The following is a 21,091-nucleotide window of genomic DNA, read 5'->3' as shown; positions in this document are numbered from 1 at the left end:
GGGGGTGGGAACAGTGGCGTAGCGTGGGGGGTGCAGGGGGGCCAGCCGCACCGCGCGCAACATCTGGGGGTTAGGGTTAGGGGGCACAAATCCACGGGTTAGGGGGCGCAAATCCACGGGTTAGGGGGTGCAAATTACTTGCCTTGCCCGGGTGCTGACAACCCACGCTACGCCACTGGGTGGGAATGCAGACTTAAGGAACTAAGATGAGTGAGAACTTGGTAGGATGAAAAACTCTTCCCTCCCTGCTTTGATTTTCACATTGCGACCTGTTGCAAGCAGGAAACATGGACCTCTGAGACACAAGCAGAGCCTGGTAGGGAGCAGCAAAAAAGCCTCAGCTCTTGTTTTCTGTTTGCCCCCCCCCTCCCCCATTGTGACCACCACCCTGGGCAACACTCCCTCTCATGTAAGCATTTGGAATTCCTGCAGCAGCTGTTCAGAAACATCCCGGCTAGCAGACCTGGGCTTGCAAAGAGGGAGAGGCAGTCATGGTTAATCGCCCCCCCCCCCCAGGCGACAGGACAGCTAACCAAAAATGCACTCAAATGCCTCCAGTGATCTGTTGCCCTGTCTCTCCCACAACTCTTTCCAGGCCCTTGGCTCCTTGCCACCTCCTCACGTCTTTTCTCCCTTCTGCCCCTGAACCAACTTTCCATGGCTCTGCCAGGAAAGCTCAACCCCAGACTCTGCTCTCTCCCAACCTACCCTTTTTTTGCATGGGAGGCTGACTGTGACTGTTAGTAAGATCTATTTCAACTATGTCTGTTCAATGTCTTTAAACCCCGGAGGGTGAGGAATCTCAGGACTCTCCCCAGGCCACAGCGCTGCCTCCTACCCTCCTGGGGGGTTTATGCCCGGCTGCAATGGGTCCTTGAACTCTGATCATGTTTCCTTATCTGGATGGAGGTTGGAGAGGTGTGTGTGCAGAAACAATACACATCCATTGCTTCCCCCACTTGCCTCTGTACCCATATGTGGCCCTCAGAAGAATGCCCAAAAGGGAATTGCAGTCCTCAATCTGAAAAATATTTCCCTCCCTAGATGTGTAGGCTTTGGCCATCATAGCAGAGGTACATCTTCTCTACTGTCACTCCATGTAATTATTGACTAAGGTTGCTCAGGCCCTAGCTTTGTTTCCTACACCACTTTTTTTACTGTCGTTTCTGATTTTCTGTATTGCTTTTGGAGTGTGGGGCAGGCTTGATTTTGTTGTTGTAAATCAGAAATGAGGAACCTGGTGCTCTCCATAGGTTCCTGGACTACAACTCCCATCCTCCCTGACCATTGGTCCATGCTGACTGGGGCTGATGGGAGTCGGAGTCCAGCAACATCTGGAGGGCCACAAATTCCCCATTCCTGATTTAAATGGCTGTAAGCCCTCGTGAGTGATATCAATAATTATTGCTGGTTTTTTTCATATAACGTATATTTAATTATGCTTTTCTCCATATCATCTGAAATATCTCTGGCAAATTCAGGATGCTTCTTCTAATTGCTGATAACATTATGCAGCAAGTTTAAACTAATAAATAAGTGCACACTAGCTGAAACAGCAAAGCAGAGAAATAATTTCCTATGGACAACAATTACGACTTTTTAAAAAATTGCTGCTTCTCTGGTTAAGTTCATTCACATTCAGAGTGGTGGTAAAGTGGTGGTAAAGTGCCTTCAGGAGAGGTATATTAGCCTTAAATTTGGTAGAATGTATATCCTACATACTTCTATTTTTTATGGTTATCAATAATAATTTATATTTCTCCTTTCTCTTTAAAATACCTTTTTAAAGAGAAAGTGCTTGTCAGGCCTTGTTATTCCACCCAAGTAGTCCAGAGAAAGAGCTCCTCTGAAAACCAAATTTTGGGAGCTAAACTTGGGCTTGGGAGCACCTGAGTGGGAAACAGCCTAGGAACTCTGAATGCTCCGAGTTCCTTGGAGGAAAGGTGGGCTACAAATAACTTCTGCATCAGGGCACGTCTCAGTGCTTAAAAGACCCAGAGCATAGGCCCCTGATACAGAATCTGTATAAAAAGAATAGATGCAGATCCAGGTCTATGAGTGATGTTGCAAGGTCTCACTGCAAAGGATGCCTCCGGACTCTTGCTGCTGTTTCGCAGGGTTGATTTGATCACATGCTGGGAATTTGCATAATTAAAGTGGAGTCAGGTGCTCTGTCAGCTTAGCACAACAAATCCACTTAAAAACAAAAACAGACTTTTGTGGTTTGGAAAGCGATGGGGGGATGCATTGAAATGCGTGGGATGAATGGGTGACTAGCAGGAAGCTCTGTAAACACACTGCAAGCAAATCAGGATGAATGCTCATTGTTGTGTAACTTCCCTGCAAACATATCAGAACGAATGCTGGATAAAGGATGGACAGAGCCTAACCTCTGTGTAGGTTTTGTCCAAGCAAATCAGATCAGGTACTTCATAAATGGGGCATCTGGAGGGGCCCAAAGCCATTAGTTTTTTAAAGAAGGAGAGGAAGGGGTGGTATTTCTAGGGGCCCAGCTCCTAGGAGGCATCAACTCTCCATGGTTCCTTATAGTTATTCTTTGTCTCTTGCCATGCAACCAGCCCACAGTTTGGCCCACTGTGGAGGAAAGGGCCAAAGAGAGAATACATCCTCTTTTCAGGCCATTCTTGATCCTCGCTGTGACTTGGCTTTAGTATCTTGGACTATTTCTTTCAAAAAAGTTAATTCTACAAAGTGTCAATTCTACACACACACACTCTACACACACTCTTTTCTCAGGGTGTGTGTGGGCAGGGGAGATATGCAGGCCATGCAGCTCCCAGGCCATCTCTCCCACCCCCCTCTCCCCGCCACCATCCGGCGTTCCTCTCCCAGGCCCCAGCACATGTGCTGTCTGTCAGAGCCTGGTCTCGGTTATTTTAGCTCTGCTCATAGCAGAGGCACTCCCTCTGTGTGTGAGAGAGAGAGAGAAGGAAGGGGACGGAGGCTGTCCGGCTCTGCGCTCTGCCTGAGGCACAACCACTAGCAAGCCATTATGGCCACCCCTTTCTGGCTCATCTCCTTCCTGCTGGCCATGTTGGGGGCTCAGGTAAGCACCGGAGAGGGCAGGTGTGTCAGCCTGGAGCAGAGAGCAATGGGGCGGTGAAGATCCTTCTCTGCACTCCAGGGCATCAGGGGCTTCATTTAGGTGGAGGGTCCTGCGTGCAATTGAGTCCCATCCCAAAGGCATTTCCACCTGGAGAACCAATCAGGGGGTTTCCCTCGCCACCAGGGTCCATTTGATTGACTGATTTGCAGCCAGGAGGAATTTTGCCAGCCTCTGTCCTAGACAAGGCTTATGCTGTGCCAAGGACAGTAGACAGAGCATGTGGTGGAATATACATGTCCAAGCTTCCAGCTAGCTGCTGAGCTACATTCAAGGTGTTGGTTTGGGTGTATATACAGCTAGAGACCAGGATATCTGAAGCGTCATCTCCCCCCTTATCTAGCCAATCAGTCACTGAGCTCTGAAGGTGAGGGCCTCCTGCAGATAATGATTATTATTTATTGAATTTATATACCACCCTATACCCAGGGGTCTCAGGGCAGTTCAGAGAATAATATCAAGACATAAAACTACACAATGCATAATAAAAATAAAAACAACAACCCAATAGCCCACTCCCAAAAAAACACATCTTACCCAGCAGTCTGCTCCTTATAATATAGGAATTCAGTCTTTTGTATGTGTTGTATAGGATCCTGGATGACAGGTCGTTTTTTCTACCTGTGATCTCTACTGCCTTGGGAATTTAAGAGATTAATCTGTGCTTTTTCTGTATACACCTGTGCAATTGTATTTTGCTCCGTGCTTGGAATGAGCTGGTTTGGCTTAACGAAGTTCACTGAATTAGTTCAGAAATGTCTGGAGCACAATTCAAAGCGGCTCCCGTAATTGCCAGGTGAACCAAGCAGATATTGTTCATTATGGGGGTAGACATTGAGACAATTTCTCTAGTTCAACTCTGTGTGGTTTTTCCCCCTCCTCTTTGGGTCTTTAAGCTTCAAGATGATCATTGTTTGGAAAAGTAAATTAAACCATTCACATGCCACTGTGTGTGCTCTTGGATGTTTTCTTAGTCTTCTTAAGTGTGTTTTGTAACAGGCAGCTTGTAACAGTTTTGAGTGCTGGAAAAGAAAAATTGCTGAGGATCATTTGGATAAACTTGAATTCAGCTGAACTGAATGTGAACCAAACTAGTTGGTTTTGTATAGGGACAAACAAGAACTGGAATTCGTTCCTTTTTGGGCATGTTGAATGTGAGTGAGAACTTGTTCCTTTTCGAAATGAATTTTCCAAGCTCTGATTTAATTTCCTCTTTGAATGCTTGTGCAAAACTCTCTCTCTCTCTCTCTCTCTCTCTCTCTCTCTCTCTCTGTGTGTGTGTGTGTGTGTGTGTGTGTGTATGTTTCTCTAATAAAGCTTTACTTAAACCATAACCCAACAAGTGTCTCCAACTGCACCAAGGTGGAACTCAGGTGAATGCATTTGGTGGACCAGATAATAATAAGAAAGTTTGTAGGAGTTTCCAGATCAAAATTATTTCACCTAATCAAACAAATCTCCTAATTAAACATTAAATTCTTACACATCATTCTGTCCCTTCTTAGAAAGTTCTGAAAACTGAGACCAGCATTGGCACGCCAGACCCCACACCATCCCTCCTTCTTTCTTTTTTAAAGCTTCTTGAACTTAGAAAAAACAACAACCCACATTTTCATAGTCAGGGGGTGCTGGGCAGGCATGTACACAATTCACAGAATCATAGAATTGTAGAGACATAGGACCTCAAGGGACATCTAGTCCAACCCCCTGCAATGCAGATGCTTATGTTATTATTTTTATTATGAAAATATATTTTTCCCTTTTCTATAACATCCCCCACCCCAGTAAATTCATTTGGCATCAGGGCAGCAAGAGCAAATTTCATTTTATTCCCATAGTCACAGCGGTGCTGCCATTTACATGTGTTCCAAATGCAAAACTGCACTTGTAGCTTCTTTTCTTTCAATCTGGGTTGGCAAACTGTGGATTTGGAGGAGGAGGACAGCACCAAATGGGATGGGATGGGGAGAACAGGAATTCTCGTGGTGTGCTCCACAACTGACATAATTACACCTGGCCCTCTAAAGTGTTCCCCATAAGACCCTTTAAGTCCAGGGTGTGAAATTACCAAGTTGTGGCACTGAATCCACAGCAAATCCACTGTAAGTCCAGCACCTGTGTTCTGAAGGAGGGGGAGTTGTTGGGAGTTAAGTTGAACAAGTCTCACCCCACTTCAGAAAGGAAACTCCAAGTCCCTGGAGAATACTTAGCCTGGAAAATCTGGCTTGGGTCGGGGGAGAAGTAATGAAGTTCTGCCATTACAGGCCATTTTCTGATTTCTGCAATAGGGAGAGCACCTATGTCGAAAGGGTAGTGGTGACTCTGTTTGGAGTGCAAGTTGGTAACCCTGTGGCAGTTCACCACTCTCGGGAAATGCCCCCGCCACTTCAGATGGAGATGTTGGCTTGTTCCTTTAACTTCCAACCTTCACGTAAATGTCCTGGGATCTCTCCACTCTATTCCGTCATAACTGAAGAAAAAAATACGCTTTATCAGGGGGCTTTGGAACTCTCTCCAACAGAACTTTTCAGTGCCTGGGGGGAAATACAGTTTACAGGGTGGCTTCATGAGGAAGTCCCAACAGACTGCTTAGAAAACTATAATGTGTTTTCAGGGAGAGACAGGCCTTCTGCAAATGTGGGCTGCTGTGCCCTGCGAGAGAAAAGTCTCCAGGTCCCAAAGGAGCCTGCCTTCATTTTAGCCGCACAGAGAGAGGGATCCTGTCCACATTCTCATTTCACAATCCTCAGTTGTTAGGGCGAGAAGACATGTAAAGAAGGACGCCCCCAGCCCACCAGCAATGAGTCTCATAGGCATGTTTTTCAGCTGCTGCAGCTTTTCTGACTCCTGCAAAGGAAAGCCCTTCTCCTCTTCCTTTGCATCAGGCCGCCCTACAGATTCCCAAGCCTTTGCTTTCCTCACGAAGGGCTTGTGCAACTGGAATGTCCTCTCCATCCCACCCCCTTGCACCTTGGAAGCCGCTTTTCCCTTATGGCACTTTGGCCCTTGGACACCCCCCCTCCCAAGAGCTGGATGGGATCAGTTGCTCTGCATAGAAAGACGCGGAGACTCTTGACTCCCGGGAGGGCACAGGACCCCTACTCCCTTCAACAACCACCTATTTGGAATGGGAAACTTTCTTTCAATGAACATTAAAGGCTATGAAGCTTCAGAGATAAAAGGAAGGGAAGTTCTAGGGTTCTTCATGGGGGCAGGGTGGTGTAGATGCGGAGGAGAGCAAAGCCATTCAAACTTTGGAGAGCCAGCTCCTGGATATCCTGCAGCTCTGCAGCAGTGAAGGAGGCATCCCTCCCCCTTTCTGCCAGCTGCCCCCTGAGTCAACAACAAGCGTGAAATGTCCATGCCACAGCTGGGAGCATAAAAATGCAACCCACCCCAGTGACCGAGAGCAAAGAAGCTGGAATTCCATGTGGCTTGCATTAGTGACACCCTGCAGCAGAGCTCTTCTTGGAATGATGGCCAGGGAGGGAAGTGGCAGGGGCAGGGAAGGAAAGTCCCATACAAAATCCTGAGGTGTGACCCACCATCCCTCTCCTCTGCTTGACTGCTGGGTGCTTCCACAAACCTCCCTTCTATGCTGAGTTTCTGGGTTCTTGCCTACTTGCAGAGAGATGAGCCCCCCATGCTCTGTTTTGTGAAATCAGCTTCTTGCTTGGGAAGGGGAGAGAGAGAGAGAGAGAGAGAGCACATCAGCCTGGATAGCTCAGTTGGTTAGAGCATGGTGCTGATAATGCCAAGGCTGGAAGTTCAATCCCCATATGGGACAGCTGCATATTCCTGCATTTCCAGGGGTTGGACTACATAATCCTCAGGGTCTCTTCCAAGTCTATGATTCTATGTGCACCCCCTTCAACAAGTTGGAAGGTGGGCACTACAGTGGTTCCTCGGGTTAAATACTTAATTCGTTCCGGAGGTCCGTTCTTAACCTGAAACTGTTCTTAACCTGAAGCACCACTTTAGCTAATGGGGCCTCCCGCTGTCGCCGCGCCACCGGAACACAATTTCTGTTCTCATCCTGAAGCAAAGTTCTTAACCCAAGGTACTATTTCTGGGTTAGCGGAGTCTGTAACCTGAAGCATATGTAACCCGAGGTTACCACTGTATACACTGCTGTGCATATACACTTGTCCTGCATCCCCCAACTTTATACTGCACCCTGTTCCAAGTAGAAGATGTCCTTCCATGCAGTTGCAGATCTGTAAGGCCCTGACCCAAATCCTAAGCCTTTTCACCGAAGGGGCCCCTCACAGCTTGCGTGAGCAGGGCAGAGTGAAAGGATCCCCTTACAGCGGAGGACGGGGGGGTGGCGTTCTTTGTTGCGCTCCAGGAGGTTCGCATGCATGTATGCATCCCCCCTTGGCCACCTGCTGCTATGGAATCCAGGGCTGGGAGCTGGGTTACGTTTCAGGGCAAGTCGGGAGCAGGAGAGAAGGGACTGAGGGGGGGTCACAACCGGCAGAAATGCTGCATGGGAATGTGAAGTTAAATTCAGTTACGAAAGCATCTCTCCTGGCCAGTGTGGTGTTGCTGTTAGAGTGTTGGCCTGTGGCCCAGGAGACCAGGGGCGCCTCCATACTGTCACCATTTTGTGCCGGGGGGGCGGTTCAGGCACATATTGGAGCTTTAGGTTTGTGTATAAAAAATGCTCTTGTCTCCCTACTGAAACGAATCCACTCCCTAAGAAAGAATCAGACTTTCCTAAGGCTCGGTGGAGCTTAAAACAACTATGTAATATATGTATGATTCATGGACTGGATATGGCACATGTAATTTATGTATTATATTTTGTATTTGTTTATATGTATATATAATGATAAACCAATAAAAACTCATTTGGGAAAAGAAAAAAAAAAGAATCAGACTTTCGCAGTGTGGGATGAAGAAATGACCGTCAGGAAGACATATGGATACCCCACAAGCAAATCAGGACGAATGCTTAATAAATAGGTCATTCAGAGGAACGCCAGGGTTCAAATCTACTGCTTGGCCATGATTGGATGACCTTGGGCTAGTCCCTGTCTCTCAGCCTCACCTACAAGGTTGTTGTGAGGATAAAATTGGGACGGGGAGAGCCATATATTGCACCTTGAGCTCCGCGGAGGAAAGGGGGGACGTAAATGTAATAAATGCACTAGCATAAACATTGAACAAGGCAACCGGTCTCTGGAGAGGTTTTGCCAAAGTTTGCGCTGCAGCCTTGTCTTTGCCCAACCCCTGGAGCAGCTGGTGGGATGGGGCTTTTGTGAAGGCGGTGCAGGAGCTGAACTCAGTCTCTTCTCTGCAAGGCTCCCAGCCGCAGCAGTAGGGCAAGCGGGTCTTTCCTTAGAAGCTGGGTGCCAGGGAAGTCTGCCAAAGCAAGATGGGAATAACGTGGGAAAGGAGCTGAAGGAGGGTCCGGCCGTTCAAAATAGAAACAAAAATAGATCTCACAGGGAAGGAATGAGAGGCAGGAAGCAGCCATCACCTCCCTTGAGTCAGAAGCTCAGTAGCGTAGCCTGCACTGTGCCAAAATCTGGGCTGGGATCTTGGCTGGCTCATGAGGAAGGCCAAAGCAGATCAGTGCTAGAACATCTGCTCTGCATGCAGAATGTCCCGTCTTCTGTCTCCAGGTAGGGCTGGGAGAGACCCCTGCCTGAACCTCTAGAGAGCCACTGCCCGTCACTGCAAGCCAGACTAAGCTAGGAGAACTGATGGGCCTGAGTCGGTCTAAGGCAGCTTCCTCTGTAAGAAGTCCAGCCGTCTCCATGCAGCTGCTTCAGGGAGGGGAGATGTGGAGGGAGCAGGGAGCAGCAGCACATTCTCAGCCAGCCCCCACAGTCCCCTTGCTTCTTATAGCCAACTGGTTCTGCTACTATCCACACCGTGATGGCATGGAGACAGGCAGCAGAAAAAAGCTTTTTCTCCCTCTCTTACGACACTAGAAACTTGTGAACACCCAGCGGAGCTGAATGCTGGAAGAGTCAGAGGACAAGTGAAAGTGCTCCTTCATGCAGCACATAGTTAAACTATGGAACTCATTCCTGCAGGGAGGTAGTGATGGCCACCGACTTGGATGGCTTTAAAAGAAGATTGGGCAAATTCATGGAGGAGAGGGATATCAGTGGCTACTAGCCATGTGCTGGACTAGATGAGCCCTCTCTGGCCTGGAGGAGAACATAATAAGGGCCCTGCTGGTTCAGGCCAGAAGGGGCCCATTTAGTCCAGCACCCTGTTCTCGCAGTGGCTGAAGCCCAAATACGCGACCAAGGCTTGGGATAAGAGCCTGGGCTACTTTTGATGGGAGAGCAACCTAGGATTCATCCTCCTAATAGGGGGTTGAGCAAATCACAAAGAATATTTTTAATGTATTCTGCTTAAAAAACCTTGGTGATTAGGTGACATACAAATGCCTTAAACCAGTGGTTCACCAAAACATTTTTGCACGTGGACCACCTGGAAATTGCTGATGGTCTTGATTTTTCTGCCCATTGTAGCCTTTGTAATGTGCTGTACTAGATGCTGTATTTTTAAATTTAGTTTTGTATTGCTTCTTCTATTTTTTTATATGGTATATTTTACTGTATTACACCTTGGATTCCGTAGAATTCAAATTTCAATATAATAAAATGCAATGTAAGAATAATCCAATTAAAAAGCAATGGGTATTTAATGCAACAGAATGTCTTTCACCTTCAACCACAAATCCATGCACACAGCAAGGACCGACATGATGTTGGTGGGCCAGTGGTGGTCCACAGACCACAGTTTAGGGACTCTGCCTTAAACAAACTCCATCAAGGGCCCCAGCCACTGTCCATATCACTGAGACCACTCATTGACAGCCGTCCGTCTCTGTACAGTATACAAAAAACCGGGAATCCACCTTGTTACATGCTTACCTGTCAATCAGAACATTGCTGTGCTGACTCCCTGGAATCAGCCTGCCTCCTCTGTTGTGCTCTAGCAGCTCCTGGGCTGTGTAAGACCCTTCCTCACCATTTCCTCCAGGACTGTAGGGCCCTTCCCCCAAAGATGGCAAACATGCAGCTGCTCCCTACCACAAAGGGTTCTTGGGTTACCAGAGAGGAATGCACAGCCCACACCTGGCTCTTAGCAATCACTACATCCCACAGCTAGATGCTTTCAGCCATTGGCTGCTGCAAGATAAGAACAGAACATAGGAGCCCTGAAGCTGAATCAGGCACATCTAGTCCAGCCTCATCCCCTGTTGGAGGCGGGATGCTTCTCAATGCTAGTTGCTGGGAAGTTCAGGATAGGGACAGAGCTGTTGCGCTCATGTCCTGCTTGCAGTCTTCCCACAGGGATCTGATTGGCCACTGTGAGAACTGGATGCTGCACCAGATGGGCCTTTGGCCTGATCCAGGAGGCTCTTTTTATGTCCTTATCCTGTTCTCACGGTGGCCAGCTATAAGGGCTCATCTACACTTCCTCTCGTCCTGCTCTTTCCCCCGGAGAAAACTGTTATTTGGCACTCAGTCAGAGCAAACGGCAATTCAGGTTTTCTCTGGATTGACGTTTGCACTGAGTTAGCACTAAAGAGCACATTTTCTCTGGGAAAGGAGTGGGGCAAGGAGAAAACCACTCCAACCCACGCCTAGAAAGTGCAGGTCAAGTGGGAGACCACTCCAGCCCATGCTTTCTAGGCACGGGACCAGCAGAAGTGTGGATGAGCCCTCAGTGTCTCTTGGAAGAAGCCCCTAAGCAGCACCTAAGTGCAACAGCATTTTCCTTGCTTGTGAGTTCCAGCAACTGGTATTCAGAGACATGCTGCCTCCAACATGGAGGGAGAACAGTGACTAGGAGACATTGATAAATAGCCTTATGTTCCATGAATCTCTTTATCTTTTAATCTACTCAAGGACTGATTGTACACCCAAGTTCTCAACCTAATTGAATCAGTTGCTGGAGTTTTGTAGTGGCAGGGAGTAAGGGAGCTGGCCAGGCAGGGACTGTGGCCCCTGGAGGACAAAGGAGTTTTATTTCTGCCAGATCTCCATTTTACAATACTTATAGCCTGCTTTTTCAGCTGAAAGCATGATGAGCCAAAGCAGCTTGTGCAGAACACAGAGCCACCGTGAAATTAAAGTCAGAACAGAAGGCATAAAAAATGGGGGGGGAGGCATAGCAGACACAATAATAAGCCTCTGAAGTTTTCAATATGTCAGAGACTGATATAACACCTTTTTTTCCCCTGGCAGGATGTCTGTTGCTCTGAAGAGGAGGTCCATAGCAGCGCCCCAGTACTGCATCTAAAGGAGCAGAAGGATGGGACAGGAAGGGTGAAGAGGGCTTGGGTGATCCCTCCCATCAGCGTGTCAGAGAACCATAAGCGGCTCCCCCATGTTTTGGTGCAGGTAAGGAGGAGAATGGGCAGTTTGGCATTCAACAGTGGTGGACAGTGTTGGTTCGGGAGAAGGCTTGGGAAGCAAAGAAGTGCCCTTCTCTTCCCCATGCTCCTCCACATGCAGCTGCTGGGTGACCTTGGGCCAGTCACACTTCTTTGAAGTCTCTCAGCCCCACTCACATCACAGAGTGTTTGTTGTGGGGGCGGAAGGGAAAGGAGAATGTTAGCCGCTTTGCGACTCCTTAGGGTAGTGATAAAGCGAGATATCAAATCCAAACTCTTCTTCTCTTCTTCACCTACAGCCACACCGGTTCTTTACACCATGAATGTTGACCGTAAGCACTGAATATGTGTGTGTGGCCTTTGCTTTGGTGAAGGCACAGCTCCATTTGCCACAGCAGGCTCCCCCACACCTGCAGCTTGCAGGCACCCACGTGGCAGCCCCTCCTTGCACAACAGCACATGCATTCACAGGAAACCTGGCCCTCGCCTTCCAAGGACGTTGCACTGTGCATCAAGCCTTTCATTGTGCCATGCATCGAAAAAGGATCCTGGCTCAGTGGCAGAGCATCTGCTTTGCGTGCAGAAAGTCCTCCCAGGTTCAACCCCCAGCGGCATCTCCAAGCAGGACTTAGAAAGACTCCCTGCCTGAATCCCCCTGGAGAGCCACTGCCAGTTAGTGTAGAGATAATATCGTGCTAGATGGAATCAGGCAGCCTTTTATGTCCCTGAGCCTGGTTGGGATTTAAGTCACATCTGGGTACAGAGAGGGGGAAGGGCAGCACCTGTGGGCAGGAGCAGGGGAGGTGCCGGCCCTCTCCCAGCACACAGGGTTAATCTCCCTTCTGTAGATTAAATCAGACAAGCAGCAGCCCGGAGGTGTGATCTACAGCATCAAGGGTCCAGGAGTGGATGAAGATCCCAAGGGTGTGTTCTCCATCGATAAACGCAATGGGAAAGTCTACCTCAATACTGTGCTGGACCGGGAAAAGAATGAACGCTTTCGGGTAAGGAAAGCCCAACTTGCTTCACGGTTCATTGCAGCTCCGAAGGGTGTTTTAAATGTCAGGGCTGAGCTCCGGAACACATGCAAATGGTGGTAGTGATGATGGTAAGGTGCTTCTGAGCATGTGCAAAATGTATTTCCTTGAGTAGACTCCGCCAAACCTGAGATGTCCGAGATGTTGGGTTACCATCATGCCTAGCCATAGGCCAAGCTGGCTGGAGCTGATGAGAGTTTCCAGACCCAGAATATTTTAAGGATGGAAGAATCGTAGAACTGTAGAGTTGGAAGAGGCCCCAAGGGTCAACATGTCCAACTCCTGCAATGCAGGAATCACAGCTAAATGTAAAATCTGACCCAAGAATAGATAAGCCAAAGGGCAGATAAGTTTGGCCACCAAGCAGTTCTCTCTCACCTCCCAAGCAGAAGGCAATTCACACCCCAGTCAGCAAGGAGGACAGGACACAGACTGTGAGTGGAGACAGACAAGTGAGTGCCTTGTTCCAAAGTGGGGGGAGGAGCAGAGTCATGGCAGGGGGCAGGAAGTGAGGAACAAGCCTGTGCTGCAATTCAACTGGTAGACCAACTGAGTAGTCAAGAGACAGGGGTGAAGTTGGTAGCTGGTTGGCAGTTCCTTATTTGGCCAAAAGTTTGAAACCCTGCTCAGTCAGAAAACTGAAAAAGGAACTAAAGTTCTCAGAGCTCCAAAATAAACTTCAGGCTGCCCCATATTATCTCTCTCAGGAAATGGTCACCTTTGAGATTCTCAAAAATTATTTTCTACCTACTGGGGGTGCCATGCCTGATGGCGTCCTTCACCCAAACAAAGCATTAGGCTGGGCTCAATAGCAATGTCATTTCATAGAGGACATTCTTCTGGAGCTGTGGGACATCATTTTGGGCAGCCCAAAGCTTAATATGGGATGTACATCCCCAGTTCCTAATTTGGGGTCATCATGCATGCATTTGTGAATGTTGCACAAAAACAGTGCTTTTGATCAAAGATACTTATTGTGGATCTTGAAGGGGACAGTCTCCCTGGTTATGTGTGGATCTTATAAGACAGAACTCGGCTTACCTTGATGATCACCTGATAATAACTTGACACCTCTTGCTTTGCCCATGCCCAGCTCAGGGCCTTTGCACTAGACCTGAGTGGAGTTCCACTGGAGGATCCCACAGACCTGGAGATTCTGGTCATGGACCAGAATGACAACCGGCCCCTCTTCCGGCAGGCTGTGTTTGCTGGGCACGTGGTGGAAGAAGCTCCCCCAGGTGGGTGTGCCAGACCCTCACAGGGTTCTTGTTTAATACGGATGGGCCAATTCTCTGTCTCCAAGCCCATCAAGGTGGGTTGAACTGGAAGCTGAGGGTGCGGAACTGTGAGAAACAGGTAGCAGCTGATAGGAATGGCCTTCCCCTGCCTTAGACCTTCGAGAGTTTGTAGGCGACAACAGCTGCATGAATATTGATAGCCCAAGACTGGAAAGAGGAAAAAACTCCCATGGAAAAAGATTGGCAAATTAAGTTAATGGAATATGCTGAGATGGCTAAATTAACAGGAAGACTCAGAAATTAAGACAATAACAAATTTTAACATGAATGGGAAATTTTTATTGCTTATATGTCAAAGCATTATATACAAGTTGATACATCAGCAGGATTCTAAAAAACATTTGCAGTATTATGATAACAGATCGAACTAGATACGTACAGATAGATAATATTATTTGGACATTCATGAATTAACAATAAATATAATGGAACCACGGAGAGGGTAGAGGGAAGTCAAGGGATTGGAGAAACCCCACATTTCGATATTGTATTGATGGTATAAACTTTTTTAATGTTTGCTGTATATGTTGTTTGTTATAATTAAAACCAATTATATATATATATATATATATATATATATATATATATATATATATATATATATATAACATTGTTATATATATATATATATATATATATATATAACATTGGAGGCTAGACACCACACCCCCTCTACAGTATTTATAGGAACTCAAACATTGAGATCCCGCTCTGTTCCAGTAACAAGAAGCCGAAAGCACCAGCCTGAAGATGACGAGTGAGACCTCGTCGAAACGTCGCCTAGACACCCCAACTTTTACACGGGAAGACACCCGAGGACACCGAAACCTGCATTCCTGTACCCGTGAAAATCTACGAAAGCAAATATATATATATATATATATATATATATATATATATATATATATATACCTTCAAGAGTTTTAGATGGGCTAGATGGGAAAATAGATTGTCCTGGTGGAATAAGGCATCTCTGTTCCTTCTCAGGTACCTACGTGATGACGGTAGAAGCCACAGACGCAGACGACCCTGAGACAGACAACGCCGCATTGAGATATTCCATCCTGGGACCAGAGATGGGAGACGTCTTCACCATTGACGAGTTATCAGGGGAAATTCAAACAGCCCGAGCTGGGTTTGACCGGGAGGTACAAGCCTGTCAATGTTTGTCTCAGAGCTTGAGGGTGGAATGCAGTCGTGGGTGACCAGTCAGTAGGCGCCAAAGAGCAGAGTGGACTGTATGCTGCACCAGAGAATGAAACCAGTGGAAATCTGGGATGAAACATTATTTCCTATTTGAATCTGCACACAAATTTTGATCATTTGAATCCTTAGGGTCTATTTTGTTACAACATTCCCAATTTTGAAAGCTATTGGGCTGAGATGTTTTTGAAAAAACGGGGGCAATCATTTTGAATGCAGCACATTAATGCTGTAACATTATTGCCCTGAATTATTTTTAATAGTGTCACACACACACATACACACATACACACATACACACACACACACACACACACACACACACACACTCTACATCTCAAAACTATACTTGAAAGAGCGAAATGTCAGGAAATGATTTGCAGTATTCTAAAAATACACCAAAATTTTACTTTATTTTATTTGCAAAAATCCAGTACAGTACAGATAAGCTTTGACCTACCATCTTTTGAAAAGAAAGGTGGGACGGAAAACCAGGTTTTTAAACTTATCTGACACTAGTAGCCTCACACCCAGTATTGCTGAATAATTCTAAGAAACAACAGCAAAAATCAGTGCAGTTTTGAAATCGAGGTTTCAATCAGTGGAATTTTTAAAGTTTCGCTCCATCATCTTGATTCAGAATGATGCCCAGATGTATCCAAATATAGATGGAACCGCCATGCAATTTGGTTACAGCATCTTAAGGGGTGTCTAAATGTTTAGAGAACTGCAAACAACTTTCCGAAAGGTATTGTAGGTATGGAACCCAGGCTCATACCCTCTTCCCCACACCGTCACCTACCTCTGCTCTTCTCCACGCAGGTCGTCGGCATTTACAACTTGACACTCCAAGTGGCAGATATGTCCGGAGAGGGTCTGGCCACCACCGCCACAGCCGTTATCTACGTGGATGACATAAATGATAACCCGCCCGAGTTCACGGAGAAAGAGGTGGGGAGCCCCACCCACTGAGGAGGCAGAACCGGCAGGAGAGGAGACTATCAAGGACCCTGGCTGGGTTCTTTATCCATCTGATGTGGCTGGAGGTTCCTTCTGCTCCGTTTGAATGGAGTTAGGGGCTAGAGAGTACAGTGGAGCAGGGCTTTGTTTGGCCTCTCCAATATCTCCTGCATAATAACAACAGCAACAAAACCTATTCCAATTGTGAAGCAGGAGGTGATCCATGCCGATACTAATAATTATATTTATTATTCTTTATTTTTTATACCCCGCCCATCTGGCTGGGTTTCCCCAGCCACTCTGGGAGTCTTCCAACAGAACACTAACCTATTAAACATTAAAAGCTTCCCTAAACAGGGCAGCCTTCAGATGTCTTCTAAAAGTTTGGTAGTTATTTTTCTCTTTGACATCTGGTGGGAGGGCATTCTACAGGGCGGGTGCCACTACCGAGAAGGCCCTCTGCCTGGTTCCCTGTAACTTGGCTTCTTGTAGCGAGGGAACTGCCAGAAAGCCCTTGGTGCAGCCCTCAAAACGCATCAAGTGTGGGCCATAGCGCACAGGCTGCTCCTGCCAAGCCCCTTGGCAGCATCTAATTGCTATTTATCATTCTTGTTTATTCCCAACGCTTCCCCCACAAAGAGTTCAAGATGTCACACACAGTTCTGCCCCTTCTCCAGTTCTCCCTCAAAAGCCAGAAAGAAGGGGAAGACTGTGCCCTGCAAAGTGTGCACTGGCAGATCTAGCCAGGCCAAAGTACTGAATAACTCCCCGCCCCCCTTCTCTTGCAGTTCTCCATGGAGGCCCCTGAGAACAAGCAAGGCATGGTCATTGGGCGAGTGCTGGTCCAAGACAAGGACCTCCCTGGCTCTCCCAACTGGTTGGCTAAGTTCACCATTCTGGAGGGGGACCCCAACGGGGCTTTCGCCATCCACACTGACCCCCTCACCAACGATGGCATCATCTCCCTGGTGAAGGTAAGGAATGGCATTCAGCTGGACCCATCCCTGGAGCCTGTTTAGAGCACCAGGTTCAACCTGGGAACAGTGGCCAAAGCACTGGGTGCTAATGAGCATGCACAGAGGGCGTTCCGCTCACCATGGAATAGCCATAGCCTCCCCCATTCCCTAAATATGAGGCCTGGGGTATGGACTTTGAGGGGAGAGGGATTTACAGGCTAGCTGTCTTTGTAGAGTTTAAATAAAGACACACAATCCCAAACTTTAAACAAGCAAGATAATGATAACAAGAGTACCTCTCACCATGCGCTAAGGGCAGGTGCATCAGCACAGGGTAGTCACAACCAGTCGCCAGTCCTCCTGGATGAAGGGAGCAGGATTCTGGGGCCAGAAGCCACAATACGCAAAGTGGATTTGAGTTCTTGCAACTCTTGTTTTAGCTATCAATAGCTGGTTGAAGCTCAAAACAGAGCGGACAGAGAAAAGGCTAGGAAGCAGGAATGCTGGCCCTGTTTGAGGGATTTGCAACAATGGGAGCAAAAGTGTCCCATGCCACTAACCACGGCTTCACCAACTCTCTTTCCCTATCGTCAGACCCTCAACCATGAAGAACGGGACCGGTTTGAACTGCTTGTCTCTGTCCAGAACCAAAGTCCCCTGGAGCTGTCTGCCCCAAAGGCTGCCAGGGCCTTGACCACAGTGCGAGTGAATGTGCTCGATGCCAATGAAGCCCCCTTCTTCCGGGAGAATCCCTGGAGGGGAAGCGTGAATGAAGGTGCGCCCCCTGGCACAGAGATAACCCTCTACCGTGCCAGTGACCCAGACACCCAGCAAGGGCAGCAACTCAGGTGAGCTGGGCCAGAGGGCTTCAGGCTACCGTCTAAGGAGATACTCCAGGTTAGCCTGCATTGGGAACAGGTGGATGATTTTAAGGAGGAAGGGAGCAGAAAACCCCCTGGGGCAGGGTTGGCCTCCAGGGCTTGGTGGGATTCTGCCCTTCCAGAGCTGCAGACCAAAGGCATGGCTTGGTGCCTGACATATAACTAAGCGCCGCAAGAACTGCAGCTCCTGTTCCCCTTTTTGTTTTAAATAAGTTTCTAGCCTTTATGGCCGAGAAGAAAAACGTACCAACTTGCAGAAACAGAAGAAAAGTCCTGCTGGATCAGGTCAAACGCCTATTTAGTCCAGCATCCTGTTCACACAGTGCCCAACTAGATGTCTATAGGATACCCACAAGCAAAACCTGAGTGCAACAGCATTCTTCCCCATTGTGATTCCCAGCGACTGGGATTCAAAGGCATACAGCCTCCAGCAGTCAGGGGAGAGCATAGTTGTCATGACAGTGTTTTGTATGAGCCTCTGCAAAGTGCCTCCACCACCACACAAGCCCAATTTGCCTCCCAGATGTGTGTGACATCCTGGCGAGTGTGACTTTGTCTCTAGGAAAGGGAATGCTGTTCATGAATACACACACACACACACACACACACACACACACAATATTAGCATCTCTTTCTCTAACCTGCATCCTCAGGTACTTCCAGGCCTCTGACCTGGCCAGCTGGCTGCAAGTGGACCCTGACTCCAGCCTGGTGCAGACACGACAGACGGTTCCCCCACGCTCAACATTCCCAGGTGGCTGGTACACCTTGCAGATCCTGGCCAGCGATAATGGTGAGAAGGTCAGGCAGAGAGTGGGAGAGGACAGGAACAAGCCCATGGCCAGAAGGTCACTGTAACAGGGGCAGGAAATCACTGCAAAACAGCCAGCATGGAGATGCAAGACACCTGATCATGTCGCTTGCAGAGCATCTACACATCTTTCAGTTAGTGTCACTCATTCGTTCCCACACTTTTCAATGCATTTCCTCGTCGCTTTTCAAGCAGCAGAGCCGAGGGCTGTTGTTTATAATGGAGGTTTTGTTACACTGGGGCAGCAGAGGCCTTTAAGTGCACCAATCAAATGTTATGATGCTTGAATAAAGGTAAAGGTAAAGGTACCCCTGCCCGTATGGGCCAGTCGTGTCCAACTCTGGGGTTGCACGCCCATCTCGCTTAAGAGGCCGGGGGCCAGCGCTGTCCGAAGACACTTCCGGGTCACGTGGCCAGCGTGACAAGCTGCATCTGGCGAGCCAGCGCAGCACACAGAAACACCGTTTCCCTTCCCGCTAGTAAGCGGTCCCTATTTATCTACTTGCACCCGGGGGTGCTTTCGAACTGCTAGGTTGGCAGGCGCTGGGACCGAGCAATGGGAGCGCACCCCGCCGCGGGGATTCGAACCACCGACCTGATGACTGGCAAGTCCTAGGCGCTGAGGTTTTACCCACAGCGCCACCCGCGTCCAAGGTGTCTGAATACCCCCTGCAAAATACTGCATCTGAAGCTGCCTTTAGAGAGTCTCAGAAGGGTATATTGGATCATAGAAAAAAGTCTGGCTCCACCAGTAGCCAGAAGATGCCCTTGGGAGAGTTTGCAAGAAATGTATCTATCCCTTATTTGCCACAAAGCCTCTGGCAATCAGATATAGATTTCCCCTCCACATGGAAGATCTTTCCAAGGTAATAGTCAGTGACAGGGCAAAGCCAAGACATTTTGCTGATGGAGGTGGCCAAGATGTCTCCTCTGCCTTTCCTTGCACAGGAGGTGACTAGGCTGGTAGTTGGATCTGCTGCCAACAGGGTAGCATCATACGCATCTGAAGGCAGCAAGCTAGTTTAGGGACTGTGGGACAAGTAACTTTAGGACAAGCCACATGCAACAGAGAGCTCTAGCCTCCAACCAGAGGGAATTCCAAGGGGCTCAGGAAGAACAGCCTGCAACCACCTATCAGCGGTCTGCCGCCTAAGGCAGCTTCCTCACGCTGCTTATTGTTAGGGCCGGCCCTAGGCACAATTAAAGCTATGCCTTAGGAATGCATCTACATTCTCCTGCTTTTTGTTTAGGAAACCCGTCCCTGACAGCTACGGGGACCCTGTCCATTGAGGTGCTGGAAGTCAACGACCATGCTCCTCTTCTGCTTCCGGTGACTAGCGAGCTATGCAGCCAGGGCGGACGCCTGGTGCTGAGTGCCACTGACGACGACCTGGCTCCCCATGCTGAGCCCTTCCACTTTCGCCTCAGCCCTGACATGGCTCAGAATTGGACTCTCGGACACATCAATGGTAACCTTGACCTGGTGGGAGTCAGCACCCCTACATTTAGCAGAGGGTGGGAAAGAGATTCAACCAGAGATGGCATCAGCGTTTGGCATTCCCAGTCAATTCCAAGGGGCCTGAGCACCCCACCTTAAAAAAAAATACATTGACCTGGCTCTCTGAGCAAAGTCCAGCCACTATTTTAATTTCCTTCAATATCCCTCCAAGGTATTGTGGGAAATTAAAGTGGCAGCTAGGCTCAGCTTCCTGGCACTGCTGTCCCTCAGCACGGCTGTTTCTGCCATTGCTGCTGCCCCCAAACAAGCCAGCCGGTGGACACCTTGTCCTGGGACCCCTCAGACCCATTTGGATTGGTCTTCCTGCAAAGGTAACAGAAAGCATTATGGGAGGGGTGCAGAAGAATAGACACAGGCAGGCGCCTGCTTGCTCCATCCTCCTCCCTGAAACTCCCCCATCTGTTACAGACACCCATGCGCTGCTGCAGACTGAAGGAGAAGTGGACATAGGGCTCCACGTCCTGCCGCTGCTCATCAGTGATTCAGGGACACCGCCACAGGTGCGAGAGCAGCTCCTGAATGTCTCTGTGTGCGCCTGTGACAAGTGGGGCTCCTGCCAGGCTCACGTTGCTGCTGTGGTGGGTGCTGTGGCAGGCCTGAGTTTCGGGGCCTTGATGATCATCCTGAGCTGCACCATCCTGCTCCTGCGTAAGTGCAACATGCCTTCTGGCATGAGATTCAGGACCTGTTTCTAAAAGGGCATTATGCTGGGGCATGTCTAATGTGGTTCAGTCCCTCAAGCTCAACCTAATGGTAGGGCCGGCCTGGACAGTGGGACCTGAGGTACAATGTTAGAGCAGGCTTCTTGCGTCTCTTACTTGCTCATGAGTAGGAGCTGCCAAATAACAGCTGCGTGACATGCTGTGCAGAGGCCTGGGCAGCCACCACATATAGCAAGGCCTTTTTGGAAGGAACTTGGGCCCCTGCTCTGGAA

At 48.4% G+C, this 21,091-nt stretch overlaps 1 protein-coding gene across 2 annotated transcripts in view; it reads left to right on the top strand.

The window, feature by feature from the left end:
• The first annotated feature begins 2,912 nt into the window (after positions 1 to 2,912).
• The window catches only part of CDH15 (cadherin 15), a 20,875-nt gene continuing 2,696 nt past the window's right edge, over positions 2,913 to 21,091 (top strand). Inside the window, exons 1-11 of one of the 2 annotated variants that reach the window (XM_083754523.1) lie at positions 2,913 to 3,067; positions 11,344 to 11,499; positions 12,341 to 12,496; positions 13,623 to 13,767; positions 14,815 to 14,975; positions 15,853 to 15,981; positions 16,779 to 16,964; positions 17,541 to 17,794; positions 18,481 to 18,620; positions 19,889 to 20,107; positions 20,566 to 20,805. In XM_083754523.1, the coding sequence (XP_083610649.1) occupies positions 3,014 to 3,067; positions 11,344 to 11,499; positions 12,341 to 12,496; positions 13,623 to 13,767; positions 14,815 to 14,975; positions 15,853 to 15,981; positions 16,779 to 16,964; positions 17,541 to 17,794; positions 18,481 to 18,620; positions 19,889 to 20,107; positions 20,566 to 20,805 (1,840 nt within the window). In that variant the 5' untranslated portion in view covers positions 2,913 to 3,013. Of the gene's footprint in view, positions 3,068 to 4,102; positions 4,279 to 11,343; positions 11,500 to 12,340; positions 12,497 to 13,622; positions 13,768 to 14,814; positions 14,976 to 15,852; positions 15,982 to 16,778; positions 16,965 to 17,540; positions 17,795 to 18,480; positions 18,621 to 19,888; positions 20,108 to 20,565; positions 20,806 to 21,091 lie in introns of those variants that run through there. The other variant, XM_083754524.1, reaches the window with a different exon arrangement.

This window comes from Podarcis gaigeae, assembly GCF_964106915.1.
Source record: "Podarcis gaigeae genome assembly, chromosome: 8".
NCBI lineage: Eukaryota > Metazoa > Chordata > Lepidosauria > Squamata > Lacertidae > Podarcis > Podarcis gaigeae.
This window is presented reverse-complemented; position numbering and strand designations above follow the sequence as displayed.